This window comes from Geotrypetes seraphini, chromosome 4 (genome assembly GCF_902459505.1).
Source record: "Geotrypetes seraphini chromosome 4, aGeoSer1.1, whole genome shotgun sequence".
NCBI classification, from domain to species: Eukaryota; Metazoa; Chordata; class Amphibia; order Gymnophiona; family Dermophiidae; genus Geotrypetes; species Geotrypetes seraphini.
In genome coordinates, this window is record NC_047087.1 from 320,426,931 (window position 1) to 320,444,223 (window position 17,293).

The following is a 17,293-nucleotide window of genomic DNA, read 5'->3' on the forward strand; positions in this document are numbered from 1 at the left end:
TGGAGGTTTGAAGCTGAACTGAGATCTCCTTTTTCTCCACATTTATATGTGCTGTCTGTAGTTTGCATTGTGTGTCTGGGATTCATTGCAAGATGCATTCATTATATTATTGGTTGCCCACATTACTTTATTTATAAATTTTGAGGCTTATACTCCCCAAGCCTCTTATACTGGGTGCCTATGTATCAGTCAGGAAATGAATCCCAATGGAACCCATTGAAATACAAGGAGGACTCACCTGGCTACCACCAGCATTCTGTGCAGGTCATCAGCACTAATACTTTGAGGGTCATTCTTCCGCATTTCCACAAAGTCCTCCTCTACTGCCTAGAACCAGAGATAATACATAACAGAAATAACGGAGAGGCTGGAAAGTGAGGAGAGCGATTAAGCTATTCTGGACAACTGTGGGCACGAGTTTGATTTCTGGTGTTTTCTTGTTTGTATTTCTGATTTCCTTATTTAATATTTGAATGTAATTCTTGTTTTTAGTTTGAATGTAATCCACCTTGAACCGCAAGGTAATGGCGGAATAGAAATCACTAATGTAATGTAATGTAATGTTTCATTCAGAGTATTCATGCAACCAACATTTAAATTGGATTATAAAGAAGCTATTCCAGACAGCAACAATCCTGTCATCAATACAACCCCTTCCTGCTACATTGAAAGATTTTATTCTCTCTATACTTGTTCTTACCTTGGTCACCTCATCAGAGATGCTGTAATCGAGAAGCCGAACCAAGCTCAGGTAAACGCGAAACTTGTTGAGAAGTGAGGGCACCACAGCTGTGAGGAGATTGGTGATGTACTCCTCCATGTTCGGAGGAAGTATCTCTGGCTTTAAGTGCACCTGACAATCTGACTGGGAATAAAACAGAGAATACACATTATCAACCTGCCTACTCCGTCCATCTACCTCACTCCTAACACAGGAGAGGAATATTTTCAGTTAATCAACTGATACAGAGTGATTCGACTCCATTCCTACCCTGCAGAACATGAAATTAGGAGGGGGCTCTGATCTAGAGAATGACACGGGGACAGTCCCTGCCCCATTACTATAAGCTCTGCCTTAACCACACAAGCCTCAAACACTTATGATTTTAAAGTGTTTGAGGCGTGTGCAGATGAGGACAGGACAGGACAGGAAAAGAAATCTAACTAACTAACTTTATTTTTTTCTATACCGCCATAACCTTGCGACTTCTAGGCGGTTCACAGTGAAGAGAGCTGTACAATCAGTGAATTACAGTGTACAAATAGAGCAGATGTCACTGAGCAGTCAGTGATTGTAGTGTACAATTTAGCAAGAAAAAGATATTAATGGGTTACAGTATAATCTTAACTTGTTACATTAAAAGGGGCTGGATGGCCAGCGAATTACAGAATACAAATGGTGAAGAAGACACTGAATACTGAAAAGAGAAAACGCGTGGTATCAGCATGAAGAGTAATAGCTTTAAAAAAGGGGGGGCGTTTTCTGACTAGGAATTAAATCTATTGAACAGAGCGGTCTTGACTTCTTTCCGAAAGGCGCCGTAGGTTAACTTGGCTCTGTCAATGAAGTTGACTAGCCAGGTTTGCTGTTTACCAGCTTGAAATTTGAAAGTTCTATCCAGAAAGGTTCTATATTTGCAACCTGTGATCTTCGGGTAAGCAAAGAGGTTGCGATTTCTGGTTGTCCTTTTGGGGGTGTACAGTTCGAAGTGAGGTAATAGATAATTGGGGGCCATTCCCCTCACCAGTTTATAGCAAAAGCAAGAGAACTTGAATAAAATTTGTGCCTCCATTGGCAACCAGTGTAGCAGTTTGTAGTAGGGACTAATGTGATCACTTTTCTTTAGTCCGAATATTAAGCGGACGGCCGTGTTTTGCACTATTCTTAGTTTTCTCACGTTTTTTAAGGAATACCCACATAAATGATGTTGCAGTAGTCTAGGGTGGATAGAATCAATGACTGTACCAGTAGTCTGAAGGATAGTGGGTCGAAATATTTTTTGATAGTTTTTAATTTTCAAAGTGTGGAGAAGCACTTTTTTTGTCACCGAGTCGTGTGTTCGATCAAGGTCAGGTGGGTGTCTAAGGTGACTCCTAGTATTTTTATAGTTTTAGATATTGGGTGATCATGACCATTTCGGTGTATTGTTGTAGTGATTTTTTCCTTTGGACTTGCCAAGAAGATTTTTGTCTTTTCAGAGTTTAGTTTCAGTTTAAAATTGATAGTCACGGCGACAGGATGGGAAAATGAATTCTTGTGGGGACGGGGAAAAATTTGTCCCATGTCATTCTCTACTCTGATCTAGTCTCTGTAGAGAAAGTATTTTCAAAACACTCAAAAGTTTCAGACTCCCTTTCAGGAAATTTGCCAAATTCCCTTCATAGAATTATAGTGGTTGACCCAAAGCTAAGCGATTTTTTAGGACATAGGAACATAAAAAGTTGCCATACTTGGAAAGACCAAAGGTCAGTCAAGCCCACTATCCTGTTTCCAACAGTGGCCAACCCAGTCCAAAGTACCTGGAAGATCCCAAAAGAGTAAAACAGATTTTATACTGCTTATCCTAGAAATACTTAGGAACCGAGAAAGATGAAGGCAGATAAAAGACCATATGGCCTATCTAGTCTGCCTATCCATTCCTCTCCCTTAGAGATTAATATACTTGTCTGAAGCTTTCATAAAATTCAGATACATTTTTCATCTCTTCCACCTCCACTAGGAAGCCATTCCACCCTTTCTGTGAAACGTTATTTTCTGAGGATCCTTCCGAGTCGATCCTCGTACCTTCATCCTATGTACCCCTCATTCTAAAACTTCCTTTTAAATTGAAAGGCTCGCCTAATACGCATTAATAACACGTGGGTATTTAAACACCTATCATATGTCCCCTATGCTGTGTCTTTCCTCCAAAGTATATGTCCCCATATGTTTTTTGATGAAGACCAACCATTTTAATAGCCTTCCTTTGGACTGGAGCTATTGCAAGGGCAATAAACCATTTTGTGAGAAAAGGCCGCTTTGCTTCTCAATAGTAACTGAAAATGTAAGGAGGCAGGATAGCTTTCATAAACTACAAAAAGATCACAAAAGAGGAATGCAGACAAAAATATCTGGAAAAGTTAAGGGAAACTGGTTGAGTAGTCAGAAAAACAGATGCAAATGGAAGAAAAATAGCTGATACAGTAAAACAGGGGAGGAGAGGGGGGTGACAAGATTTTTTTTTTTTATACATTAATGATAGGAGGAAGTGCAAAAGTGGCACTGTGAGACAAAGGGGAAGGGGAGGATATACAAGCTGATAAAGATAAAGCTGAATTGCTTAACAAATGTTAATGTTCTGTGATCACTGCTGAAGCGCTAGGAGAAGGACTGGAGGTGTGGGAGACCCCGAACGAAGACTATGTTCATGAGGAGCTAGCCAAATTAAAGGTGGACAAAGCAATGGGGTCAGATGGCGTATATCCAAGGGTGCTGAAGGAACTTTTCAATGCTTCTCTAGAGTTGGGAGTAGTACCAGCGGACTGGAGAAGGGTGGATGTCATCCATCTCCACAAAAGTGGAAGGAAGAGATAGGGAACTACAGGCTGGTAAATCTAACTTCTATGGTAAGTAAATTAATGGAATACTTTTAAAACAGAGAATGGTGCAGTCTCTGGAATCATGTACAAAAGAGAGAAAGGGCACAGGATATACAGTTTATTGAAGGGACATAGAAAGAGGAAAGATGCCATATGGAACAGAGAGAGGGCAGACACTGGATGGAAAGGGCCGAGAGAGGGTGGACAGTAGATGGACAGTAGATGGAAGGGGTAGAGAGAGAGAGAGGGCAGAAGCTGGGTGGAAGGGGCAAAGAGAAAGGACATGTTGCATGGAAGGGAACGAGGACAAACGCTGAATAGAAAGAAGAGAGCGAAGAGAAGATGATTAAAGAAGAAACGACAAAAGGTACAAAAAATTTTTTTTGTTGCTTTACGTAGAATCAAGTAGTATTGTAACTGTATTGATTAAAGTTTATAAATAGAAAATGGAAATAAGGCAATTTTGGGGGGCTAAACCCCTTTCCTCAGGTCAGGACAGGATACCATAACAGCAGTATACTGTACTGCAGGGGTGCCCAAATGGTCGGGCAATGTGAGTCGATTGCGTTGCCTTTGCGATCTTTTTCTTCCTGCCTCCCCGAGCCAGGCCAGGTGCGTACAAGCGCCGGACTCGCAAGACTTCACCTCTGACATCAATTCTGATGTCGGAGAGGAAGTTCTGGGCCAGCCAATCGCTGCCTGCTGGTCTGGAACTTCCTCTCCGACGTCAGAATTGATGTCGGAGGTGAAGTCTTGTGAGTCCAGTGCTTGTACGTGCCTGGCCTGGCTCGGGGAAGCAGCAGGGAGAAATCATTGTGGTGGCTTGGGGGGGAAAGGGAACGAATTGAGGAAGTGAAGAAATCGGAGCGATGGCTTGGGGGGGGGGGGCAGGGGGAGAGCGAGCAAGAAAGGCAGAAATAAAGAGGGGGCAGGGGAGAGAGAAAGAAAGAAAGAGAGACAGAAAGAAAAGGGGAGGGGCAGAAAGAAAGAAATATTGGATTTATAGTCAGAAGAAGAAAGTGCAACTAGAGACTCATGAAATCACCAGACCAAAAGGTAGGAAAAATTATTTTATTTTCAATTTAGTTAGGAAGTTCTTTTTCACCCAGAGGGTGGTGGATACATGGAATGTGCTTCCAGAGGCTGTGGTAGACAGGAGCACTGTACAGGGCTTCAAAGAGGGTTCCTAGAGGACAAAGGGATTGAGGGGTACAGATATGGGTTGTAAGGATAGGAGTAGAGGTAAGTTACAGTAATAGGAATAGAGATAGGCTATAGAGCTAGTCAGGGACCACTGCTCAGGCAATGGGCCTGATGGGCCACCGCGCAAGTAGACCGCTGGGCGAGATGGACCTCTGGTCTGCCTCAGCGGAGGCAACTTCTTATGTTCTTATATCTGCCGTCTATTTTGCACTATGGCCCACTTTTACTAAACCGTGATAGTGGTTTTTAGGGCAGGGAGCCTATGAGTGTTGAGAGCAGTGCGGGGGCATTCAGCATAGCTCCCTGCGCTAAAAACCGCTATCGCGGTTTAGTAAAAGGGTAGAGGGGTATATTTGTCTATTTTTGTATAGTTGTTATTGAGGTGACATTGCATATTTTAAAGTCATCTGCCTTGACCTCTGAAACCCCCCCCTGAATACAAATGATAATTAACATTTTCTCTGCATACAGTGTGCTTTGTGTTTTTAAAAATTTTGTTGGTAGATCATTTTGACTTGGTCATTTTAAAAGTAGCTCGCAAACTAAAAAAGTGTGGGCAGCCCTGCTGTACTGTCTTGAAGAAAGATTTGGCCTCTGAAAGCTAATTGAAAAATTAATTAGTCCAAAAAAAAAATGGTATTTTCTTTTTTTCTTTTTCTTCATTTTTCATATAACAACAAGTGTATCATAAAAATTCATACAATTGCATTAAGTATTTTCTTATTTCTCTTATTTGTTTTATTTGTTTGTTAATTTGTAAAGTGGTGATTATTATGTAGCAGTTTTTTTCAAATTTACATCTACTGTCTTTATATTTTGCACAGTATTAGAGGACGTGTCACTGTTTCTGAGGTGTCTGTTTTCTTTGTTCAGTTTAACTTTTGTCTACATAGTTCTATTTTTAGTTTGTGATTATTCCATATTAGGCGAGGGTGTATCTCTGTTCTGTGTGTATGAAAAGGATATGGCTTTCTGTTAGCAGTGACTGTACAGGATCAATTGACTGTGTAGGATCTGGTTTGTTTAGTTTTACAATGCATGTGTTGTTCTAGTGCTCACTGCAGTGTTTAAGATGCTGCCTTTTCCTAGATGCATCCTTATTGTGTGACTCATGGATTATTACTAAAAATATCTTTTTTTTTATATAGAGGAGGGGGTTGTTGAAAAATGATCAGCACTGGCTGTCATATATACTAGGCACACCACTGGATTTAATGACCCTATTCAAACTTTACTGTTAATGTAGGTGTTGTCTCCCCCCCCCCAAGTTTCATAAAGATTTGATTAATCGCTTAATCATAATTCTAAGCGATGTACATAATAATAAAATGTGGGGAACAATACAATGAATAACAAAAACCAGGTCTAATAAGACTATTGACAAACTTAACAAAACTAAGAACATAAGGGAAGAGAGGGATAAGAACTACAAATTATTTAAAAGTTAAAGAGACACATAAGGGAGATACATAAGGAAAGGGAAGTTAAAAATTACTTCAATAAATTAAATTAAAGTTGTATTAACATCAAGCAGCTTTCAAATGACATTCTAAGCAAATAAAAATAAAATATTTAAAATACATTGCTAATTATTACCTGCTTCTTTACCTAAACTGTTTTGCCTAGCTCTCACTTTGCACTACACTTCCCCCTCCGTATTCGCAAATTCCATATCTACGGATTCGCTTATTCACGGTTTTAAACCAAAAAATGCATATTTATTTTCAGGCTATTTTAAGCCCTGTAAGCGCCCCTTTAAGCCTTACCTGGTGGTCTAGCGTGTTTTCGGGGCAGGAACGATCTTCCCATGCTCCTGCTTCGTGCAGATCGCTCACAGGAAATGGCTTGAGAGACTACGGGAGCTCAAGGCAGCCATTTCCTGTGAGCGATCTGCATGGGGAAGGAGCGTGGGAAGATCGCTCCGGTCTGAAAACCCACTAGACCACCAGGTAAGGCTTAAGCGGGGGCTTTCAGGGCTTAAAATAGCCAAGGGATGCGGGGTTAGGGGCAGAACCGGTCCGAATATTATTCACGGTTTTTTAATATTCACAGGCCAGCTCTGCCCCTAACCCCTGCAAATACGGAGGGGGGGAAGTGTACAGCAAAAAAAGTAGCAGATAAAGATCAATCACACAGGTCTCCTTCAAGGCTCAGTAACACCTCTCCATAAATTATGTGGAAGAGGTCTGGAAGTGGGGATCGCATCTATTTCATATCCTCACTGAGACCTCAGGAAGGAACCTAGTGATCAAAACATTATTAGAGGTGCTGTAGAGCCATTTCTAATATGAATGGATGAGCTATATTTATCTTTTTTTTAGTTGTTTAAATTCATGCAGAAATAAATAAATGGCTAGATTGAACCTAATGACTTCATTAACGTATTTCCCTTTTTTAAACCTCTATACCATTTGAAAGAGGGCAAATATCTAATTATTCCCTTTTAGAATTGGATACTTCTTAAATTTAGTAAAAATATTTTGGCACAAGTGTCAAACCTTAAAAAAGGAAGTCATATTGAGCATTGGATAATAATAATAATAAACTAATAAAAATAGTACATATTTAGGGCTCTTTTTACTAAGCTGCGATAGCGGTTTTAGCGTGCGCTTAGCGCGTGCAGAATTGATGTGCGTGCTAGATGCTAACGCCAGCATTGAGCTGGCGTTAGTTTTCCTGCATAGTGCGGGGGTTTGCGCACGCTAAAAACGCTAGTGCACCTTAGTAAAAGAGGGGGTTAATTTTCCCCACCACCAAATTTCCCCATCCCACCCTACCTGACTACTTTTTCATGCCACTCGGATGGAAAATATTTCTGGGGAGAATACTGATGAGACCACACTTTCAAAAAGGTATGACTAGGATAGAATCTGTCCAGAGGAAGGATACTAAAATGGTTGGTGGTCATCAAAGCGTATGGGGAAGATTTAAAGATCTCAACATGTATACAGTGGAACCTTGGTTTGCGAGCATAATTCGTTCCAGAAGCATGCTCATAAATCAAAGTGCTTGTATATCAAAGCTCTGTGATTATCCACTGTAACCTATTTGTTGTCATGACTAGTCTGACTTCAAACGATTGTGAATGTCAATTTGTAACCCGTTCTGAGCTTCTGGAAGAACGAGATAGAAATTGAAATAAATAAATACAGGCCGGTGAGCCTCACTTCGGTTGTTGAAAAAATAATGGAAGTGTTGCTGAAAGAAAGGATAGTGAAATTCCTCATATCTAATGGGTTACAGGAGGCAACATGGTTTTACTGAAGGTAAATTGTGCCAAATGAACCCGATTGAAGTTTTTGATTGGGTGACCAGAGAATTGGATCAAGGACATATGCTAGATATAATTTACTTAGACTTCAGCAAAGCCTTTGACACAGTTCCTCGTAGGAGGCTCTTGAACAAACTTGATGGGCTGAAGTTAAGACCCAAAGTGGTGAACTGGATTAGAAACTGGTTGATAGGCAGATGCTAGAGAGTGGTTAGGCCTGTATCGCAGAAGCTGTACTATCATCCATGTCATATGTGTAATGGAGATGCTGCATCATCAACTATGCTATGTCCGTCATGACTGTATTATCAATTGTATCATGTTTTGTCATGTCCTATATTGTGAATGTACTCTTTGTTACCCATTCTGGGCTCCTTCGGGAGGACGGGCTAAATAAATGAATAAATAAATAAAATAAACTTCAAAAATATTTCTTATGGTAAATATGTGGAATCGCCTGGTGGAGATGGTGGAGACAAGTATATCTGAGTTCAAGAAAGCTTGGAACAAGCGCATTGGATCTCTTAGAGAAGAAGAGGGGATAGTTATATCATGGTTAAGCAGACTGGATAGGCCATATAGTCTATTTTCCTTCAGTGTTTTTATGTTTCTATGTGTTGTTAGGTGCCATCGACTCGTGCTCGAGTCATAGCAACTTGATGAATTGCAGATCTAAAAATAAATCGGTTTTGTGCTAGTCCGGAAAGGTCCTCCAACGTCATCCCCATGGTTGTTTTCAACGTCTCCAGCCATCTGATTGCAGGTCACCCTCTTTACTTGGTTCCTTCGATCTTCCCAGCAATCTCTCTTCCGATAGTGTGACCAAAATATGGCAGTCGTAACTTCATCATTTGGGCTTTGTGTGACATAGCTGGTTTGGATCTCTTCCAGAATCAATTTATTAGTTCTTCAGGCAGTCCATGGCACGCCTAATATCATTCTCTAGCACCAACGCTCAAATGAGTCAATCTTCTGTCTTGTTTCCGTAGTGTCCAGCTTTCACATCTGTAACTGACCACTGAGAAAATGAGTGCATGAACAAGTCTGATCTTCGTTTGGAGTGTTACCTCCTTGCCTTTGAATACTTTGTCAAGTGTCTTCATTGAAGAAAGACCAACTACTATTCTGCAGAGTATTTCCTCCTTGCTAGTTGCTTCTTTGTTTACAAAAAGAGCCCAGGATATTGAAATCCTTTACTACTTCTATTCTATCGACTTCAGGCTCAAAATCTTCATTTTCTGTGTTCATGATCTTTGTCTTGTTTATGTTCAGTTCTAATTCCATGTTATGACTTTTGACTGATTTTTCTCAGTAGATACAGCATTTCTTCTTTGCTGGTAGTGATGAGTATTGTATCATATGCATAGCGCAGGTTGTTTATATTTCAGCCACCAACTTTGAAACTGACACTCTTCTTCCAAATTTGCTTTTCTGAAGATGAATTTCACCATACAGGTTGATCAGATAAGGTGATAACATGCATCCTTGCCTGATGCCACGTTTTATTGAAAAACAATCAGTGTTAATTGTTTCTACGTAAGGACTAAAAAAGTGGGAGGGGAAAAAAGTACCCACAAAGGATAACCGTAAGATAGAAAAAGGGGTAGGAGAAAAAGCAATCTGTCCAGATGACTTATTATCCAGTCTTGATTGCAGTTGCCAATGTATGCACAAAATCAATTGAAGTGGAAACAGTTGATGTGCAGAGGACCTAACAAGGTCTGTGTTTCAGCACACAGTGCCTTCTTCAGGAGTCTAGTCTTCTGTGAAATCACATCAGGCAAGTGAAATTAGAGGCTGTATGTGACTGTAGCTGCAATCTCACCTTGTTTGTTTCAATTATTTTCCAAAGTATGAATCACCTTTGGTACACTGTGACTTTCCAGGGACACTGATTTCACTTGCTTCATGTGATTTCACAGAAGACTGTGTTGGGTCTTTTACACATCAACTGCTTTCACTTCTGTTGATTTTGGGCTAGACTGAGGTACAGAAGAATTGCCTGTAAAGACTGTATCTGCAGTAGACCCGAAAGCTCTTGTCTGAACATAGCCTGGATCTCCTCCTGGAGAGATGTTGCCAGTAGTAGAAGAGACACAGGCATGGAAGCAGTCTGCTGTACTGATTTCTGTACATGGGAGACCTCAATGTCAAGGCACGCCTATGAGGAGACATCAGCTGAATGGAAAGGGAGTGGTCTTTGGTCTAGGCTTGGGAGAACACCATGCCAAGCCTAGTAGGGGAAGAATCTTTTTAGCTTTCTTACATGCCATGTCCTTCAATACTTGAGGCATAGATGAAGATGAATCCTGCCTCTGCAAGGAGCCCGATACCCAACTCTCTGGATGTGGTATCAATGCCTGAATCATAGGATGCTGTGTGTCGGGTTTGATGCCAACTTGTTACCAAAAAAGTTTATAGAACTGAAGTTGTCATAGAAACATAGAATATGACGGCAGAAAAAGGCTGTAGCCCATCAAGTCTGCCCACGCTAATGACCCACCCCCAGACTTAACCCTGCTAGAGATCCCACATACATATCCAATTTCTTTTTAAAATCGAGCACGCTGCTGGCGTTAATCACCTGCAATGGAAGTTCATTCCAATGATCGACCACCCTTTCGGTGAAGAAATACTTCCTGGTGTTGCCATGAAATTGCCCGCCTTTGATTTTCAGCGGATGACCTCTTGTGGTCGAAGGTCCTTTAAGAAAGAAGATATTGTCTTCCACCTCGATGCGGCCTGTGATATATTTAAAAGTCTCAATCATGTCCCCCCTCTCTCTACGTTCCTCGAGCGAGTATAGCTGCAGTTTATTCAGTCTTTCCTCATATGGGAGGTTCTTGAGTCCCAAGACCATCCTGGTGGTCATTTGCTGAACCGACTCGATTCTCCGCACATCTTTTTGATAATGTGGTCTCCAGAATTGAACACAATATTCAAGATGAGGTCTCACCATGGTACTGTACAGGGGCATTATGACTTCGGGCCTCCTGCTGATGAAACCTCTACGGATGCATCCCACCATTTGACTAGCCTTGGATGCAGCTTTCTCCACCTGCTTGGCAGTTTTCATGTCTTCACTAATGATTACTCCCAAATCACGTTCTGCCCTAGTCCTAGCTAAGGTTTCACCATTTAGAGTGTAAGTTCTGCACGGGTTTCTGCTGCCAAGGTGCATGACCTTACATTTTTTAGCATTGAAGCCTAGCTGCCAAGTCGAGGACCAATGTTCCATTAAGAGCAGGTCCTGTTCCATACTGTCTGGCAAGGTGCTGTTATCTACTATGTTGCATAGTTTGGCGTCGTCGGCGAATAGTGTTATTTTACCTTGAAGCCCTTGAGTCAGATCTCTTATGTATATGTTGAAAAGGATCGGTCCCAAGACTGTGGCACTCCATTGGTCACCTCCAATGTTTCGGGCCTTCAAATGTCCTCTTTTGCATGCAGAGACATAACGAATGTCCCAATGTTCAGGACTGAAACACTGGACACACCAATTATGAGGGTCAGAGCCTGAAATGGTCCTAATGCATTGAGAATATTTGTTAAAGCCACTTGGTACCCTCTGACATGGAGGGGAAAATAGCTGACCCTAAGTCAAAGGGCTCAATGGCCTAGGTAACTTGAGTAACTAGGATGCTGAAAATGGTCGATGCTCCAAGGAGAAAAAGAGGACTCGAAGAGGCCTGAAGGGTTAAAAAAAAAAAAAAGTGGACAAAAATGAATCAAATCAATTCAAATTATTAGGAAAATGAAAAATAAGTACAGGAAGGCAGAAAAGAAGGAGTAAAAATTTAATGCACAAGAGAAAACTGAAGATATAGCTTCTCAGCTCTGTGGAAAATGAAGAATTGATGGTTGGGAAGGCACTGGCATGTGCGCAATTTGGGCACTGCCTAAAAAGTTAAAGTGACAGTGCACTTGGTGTCTGTTCTGGATTCCGTGGATGATGCCTGCTTGTCCTCTGAGATCTAACTTATCATCAAGATTACATTACATTAATGACTTCTATTCCGCCCGTACCTTGCAGTTCTGGGCGGATTACAAAAGAAACTAGCTGGACATTTCCAGGAAAACTACAATTTAGGGTTTTGGATTACAAAAAGATGACTGGACAGTTCCAGGAAATTTACAGTTTGGGGAGCTGTTTACATGGTTGAGACTTTGAGGAGAAAGAATTACGGAGAGGGAGAGACTTTGAGGGGGAATTTGTAAGGAAGGAGGAGAACAGGGGGTAGAGTTAAGACATCTGGATAAATTTTTTGAATAGCAGGGTTTTAATTTCTTTTCAAAATGATTTGAAGTCGCTCGTTGTTAATAGCAAGTTGGAGAGGGTGTGGTCAAGTTTCGCTGCTTACGTCGCTAGTAGGATGTCAAACATCTTCTTGCGCTGAGTGCCTTTGAATGGGGGGAAGGTAAATGGGGTCTGGGTTCTCCTTTGTCTAGTAGTGCTGTAGTTCTTCATATTTCTTTCTCCTTTGTGGATGAAAGTACTGAAGGCGGGAGTGGCCTAGTGGTTATTGCTATAACGTGATGTTGTGGGTTCAAGCCGTGTGTTGCTCACTCAAACCTCTATTGTGAGTCTACTGAGACAGATAGGGACAAATGTCTGAGTACCTGAATGTATAACCACTTAGACAATTAATAGGCATTACATTAGGGACTTCTATTCCGCCTATACCTTGCAGTTCAAGGCGGATTACAAAAGAGCTAACTGGACATTTCCAGTGAAGTTACAACAGTTTTGGGGTTATTTTTTTTTTGTTACAAGGGAGGAGAGGTACCTGGATTAATTCTGGAAGAACTTGCAAATTGGATATTAAATTGACTGTACGTTACTGTGTGATATAACAAATAGATTACAGTTAGAGTACATAACTAAAATAAATTCTGTGGGTTGTCAGTTCTTTTCCAGGATATGGAGGCTTCATCAGTTTGGACCATTTCTGTTTACAAATTAGACTTCCATTGAAATTATTCCAATCAATCCTACCTTACTCAAATTTGCCTTTTGCATACACATGCATGCCACCTGATATGACAAAAGGTGTTGGAAACCCTGGAATAGGACCTTTGGAGGTCCCTTCCAGGCCTGTTTTTCTACCCCTTTTGGTCCCAGAGCTGTATCTTTCCATTTCTGGGAATGGGCACAGCTTTAGTATATCTTTTTAAGAGCCCTGTCTGCCTTTGTGCACAGAGATCGGGTCCCACAACATACCACCACCACTCCTCCCCCCCCTGCAGACACCAGGTCTTCACAGCCTGGGCCAGTCACCTGCCTAGCCAACCACCTGCAGGTCTTCTCCGAGAGGAGTGGCCTAGTGGTTTTAGCAGCTGCCTCAACATCCTGAGGTTGCGAGTTCAATTCCCACTGTAGCTCCTTGTGACTCTGGGCAAATCACTTAACACTTCATTGCCCCCATTACAAGATAAGTACCTGTCTAAAATATGCAAAACCGCTTTGACGGTAACCACACAGAAAAGCGGTCTATCAAATCCCATCCCCATGTTGGAAAATTAAAAGGTCCTTCCCTCTGGCTGAATGTCTAGATCAGCGATGGCGAACCTATGGCACGCGTGCCAACTGTGGCACGCGAAGGCCTTGCAGCTGGCACGCGCAGGGCCGCCATCAGGGCAGTACTACCATGGGGTGCACAGGAGAGAGAGCTGAACGGGGGGAGAGAGGAAGGGAGGGAAAGAGATGCTGAGGTGGGGGATGGAATGGGTTTTTGGACACAGAAAGCATGAACTTGGGAGAAAGGAAGGGAGGGAAAGAGATGCTGAGGTGGGGGATGGAATGGGTTTTTGGACACAGAAAGCATGAACTTGGGAGAGAGGAAGGGAGGGAAAGAGATGCTGAGGTGGGGGAGGGAATGGGTTTTTGGACACAAGGCATGGACTTGGGCGAGAGGAAGGGAGGGAAATAGATGCTGAGGTGGGGGATGGAATGGGTTTTTGGACACAGAAAGCATGAACTTGGGAGAGAGGAAAGGAGGGAAAGAGATGCTGAGGTGGGGGAGGGAATGGGTTTTTGCACACAGAAGGCATGGACTTGGGAGAGAGGAAGGGAGGGAAAGAGATGCTGAGGTGGGGGATGGAATGGGTTTTTGGACACAGAAAGCATGAACTTGGGAGAAAGGAAGGGAGGAAAAGAGATGCTAAGGTGGGGGATGGAATGGGTTTTTGGACACAGAAAGCATGAACTTGGGAGAAAGGATGGGAGGGAAAGAGATGCTGAGGTGGGGGAGGGAATGGGTTTTTGGACACAGAAGGCATGAACTTAGGAGAGAGGAAGGGAGGGAAAGAGATGCTGAGGTGGGGGATGGAATGGGTTTTTGGACCCAGAAAGCATGAACTTGGGAGAGAGGAAAGGAGGGAAAGAGATGCTGAGGTGGGGGAGGGAATGGGTTTTTGGACACAGAAGGCATGAACTTGGGAGAGAGGAAGGGAGGGAAAGAGATGCTGAGGTGGGGGAGGGAATGGGTTTTTGGACACAGAAGGCATGGACTTGGGAGAGAGGAAGGGAGGGAAAGAGATGCTGAGGTGGGGAGGGAATGTGTTTTTGGACACAGAAGGCAAGGACTTGGGAGAGAGGAAGGGAGGGAAAGAGATGGTTGTGTACATGGGGAATAGAAGAAAGGAGAATTTTTGGTAATAGGGAGGGAGTGAGGTACAGACAATGGCATACCAAGGTGGGGGTGGAAGCGGTCTGCCCCGGTTTTACGCCCCAAGGGAGTGCACAGCTGGCCACCCTCCAGTGTTCTCCCTAGGCTGGCAAACTGCGTCTCTTTAGCCACTTGAGTGCCACCGCCGCCATTGGGAACAGGCCGGTGCCAAGTTCTCCCTGCTTTTCCCTGTGGGGCCGACCAACTCTCGCCACCCGCGTCAATTCTGATGTCGGAGAGGACGTTCTGGGCCAGCCAATCGCTGCCTGGCTGGCCCAGAACGTCCTCTCCGATGTTAGAATTGACGTCGAGTGGCGAGAGTTGGTCGGCCCCATGGGGAAGAGAAGCAGGGCGAACTCGGTGCCGGCCTGTTCCCGATAGTGGCAGTGGCAGCCTATTCCCCAGTGGCGGTTGCAGCATTTTCCCATTGGTGGTGGCATAGGGGAGGACAAGGAGAAAGAAAGAAAGGGGGGGACAGGGAGCCAAAAAAAAAAAAGAAAGAGGGCTGGGTGAAACAAAGAAAAATGGGGCACGGAGAGAGAGAGAGAAAGACAGACATACAGAATGAAAGGGGGTATGGAGAGAGAGAAAAAGAAAAGGGGGCAGGGTGAAACAAAGAAAAAGTTTGGGGAGGAAATGACGTCTGGAGGAGAGAAAGCATACAGGAGGCTGAAAAAAGGGAAGAAATATTGGATGCACAGTCAGAAGAATAAAGTGCAACCAGAGACTGATGAAATTACCAAAGATAGGAAAATGATTTTATTTTCAATTTAGTGATCAAAATGTGTCCGTTTTGAGAATTTATATATGCTGTCTATATTTTGCACTATGGCCCCCTTTTACTAAACCGCAATAGCGTTTTTTAGCGCAGGGAGCCTATGAGCTTCAAGAGCAGCGTGGGACATTCAGCGCAGGTCCCTGCGCTAAAAACCGCTATCGCGGTTTAGTAAAAAGGGAGGGGGAATATTTGTCTATTTTTGTATAGTTGTTACTGAGGTGACATTGCATAAAGTCATCTGCCTTGACCTCTTTGAAAACCCGCGGAATATAAATGATAATTAACATTTTCTCTGCGTACAGCGTGCTTTGTGTTTTTAAAATTTTATTGTTGGTAGATCATTTTGACTTGGCCACAAAGGTAAGGGGGAGGGAGGGGAGCTGCTGAAAGAGTCTACCTTGACGTGGTTGCAGGCTTACAAATCTTTTGGTCAAAGAGTGCGGCGACAGAGAAGAGTATGTGTGTATTCGGCCCATGAATGAAATCATTAAAACATTATAAATTGCCAATAAATTGAAATGAAAACCAAAGGATTATGAATCAAATTGATTCTCTGACAATACAAAGATTCCAAGCTTTAAAAATGATGTTACATAGTTCAGGCACCTTTATAAAGAGTTTTTAGATACTAAAATCTTGTTATTAAGGTTTAATTGACATGCTGGCACTTTGAGGAAATTCTTTGGTTTTGTGCGACAGTTTGGGCACTCGGGCTCAAAAAGGTTAGCCATCACTGGTCTAGATTTATAATATACTGGGATCTGATGTCAAAACTGTGGGAATCCCATGAACCCCATGCCCCATCTGCAGGCAAGAGGAGTAGAGATTATGGGGAAATAAACAGGGCCAGAAGACCAGGAGAAGTAAATAAACTAGGGTGGGGTTAATACCTGAGATCCAACTGGAGTTAAGCTTCCAGTGAATTTACTAGGTTTCTAAGTTCATAAACTCCTATCCACCCCATGTAGAAACATCTCCCCTCTCAATTAACAGAACTGTGCTGACCCTTATGTTGGACCATCGGACCCAAAACCCACCATACTTCAATGACACACAAACCTTATGTTAGACTATGTCTTTTCGGAAAATGCTGAAATTTGAAACACCTTATGTCCCCTGTCTATTATTTCCAAATCTGTATGTTATGACTATACTGTAATAGCTGAAATTTATACCTCTATGTACACCATGTTTGTTTTCCCCACCAAAGTTTGTCTTACTTAAACTGTGAATGTACACTTGAAACCCGTTCTGGGCTCCTTTGGGAGGCCGGGATAAAGAAACCCTATATAACATAAAACAGAACACTGCTTCCTATACCCTGGAGCAGGTACTTAGGACCCAGCTGAACATAAGGCATACCGGTAGAAGTGAGCGGCCCTCAGATGTGATCAGCACATTAATATTGCAGGGAAACTCCATCTGATGGTAATGGAAGTCATAATCCACCTTCTGCCAAGTGATCAGATTACCTAATGCAGTCACATTGTGCACCCCTAAAGAAAAGACAGACATTCATAGATAAAGGCTCATTATAAGAACACAAGAATAGCCTTACTAGCCATCTAGCCCAGTATCCTGTCTTCACAGTGGCCAATCCAGGTCACAAGTACCTGACAAAAACCCAAATAGTAGCAACATTTCTTTTCAAAAGCAGACTATGGACTTTTCCTCCCTTCAATATTAGGCATCCTGCCAGCAAGCAGCACTGCACACACACATACACTCCATTCCCCATATGAGAAAGACCATGCATACCAGCAAAGCAGGAAACAGAATGGTTGCCACTTTCAG

General features: G+C 42.6%; 1 protein-coding gene across 2 annotated transcripts in view; it reads right to left on the reverse strand.

The window, feature by feature from the left end:
* Nucleotides 1-17,293, reverse strand: part of MCMBP (minichromosome maintenance complex binding protein) — a 124,891-nt gene that overhangs the window by 9,190 nt on the left and 98,408 nt on the right. For both annotated transcript variants that reach the window (XM_033940659.1, XM_033940658.1), the window contains exons 13-15: nt 16,862-16,995; nt 701-865; nt 239-327 (exon numbers count right to left, since the gene is read on the reverse strand). In XM_033940659.1, coding sequence (XP_033796550.1) covers nt 239-327; nt 701-865; nt 16,862-16,995 — 388 coding nt within the window. The remainder of the gene's footprint in view (nt 1-238; nt 328-700; nt 866-16,861; nt 16,996-17,293) is intronic.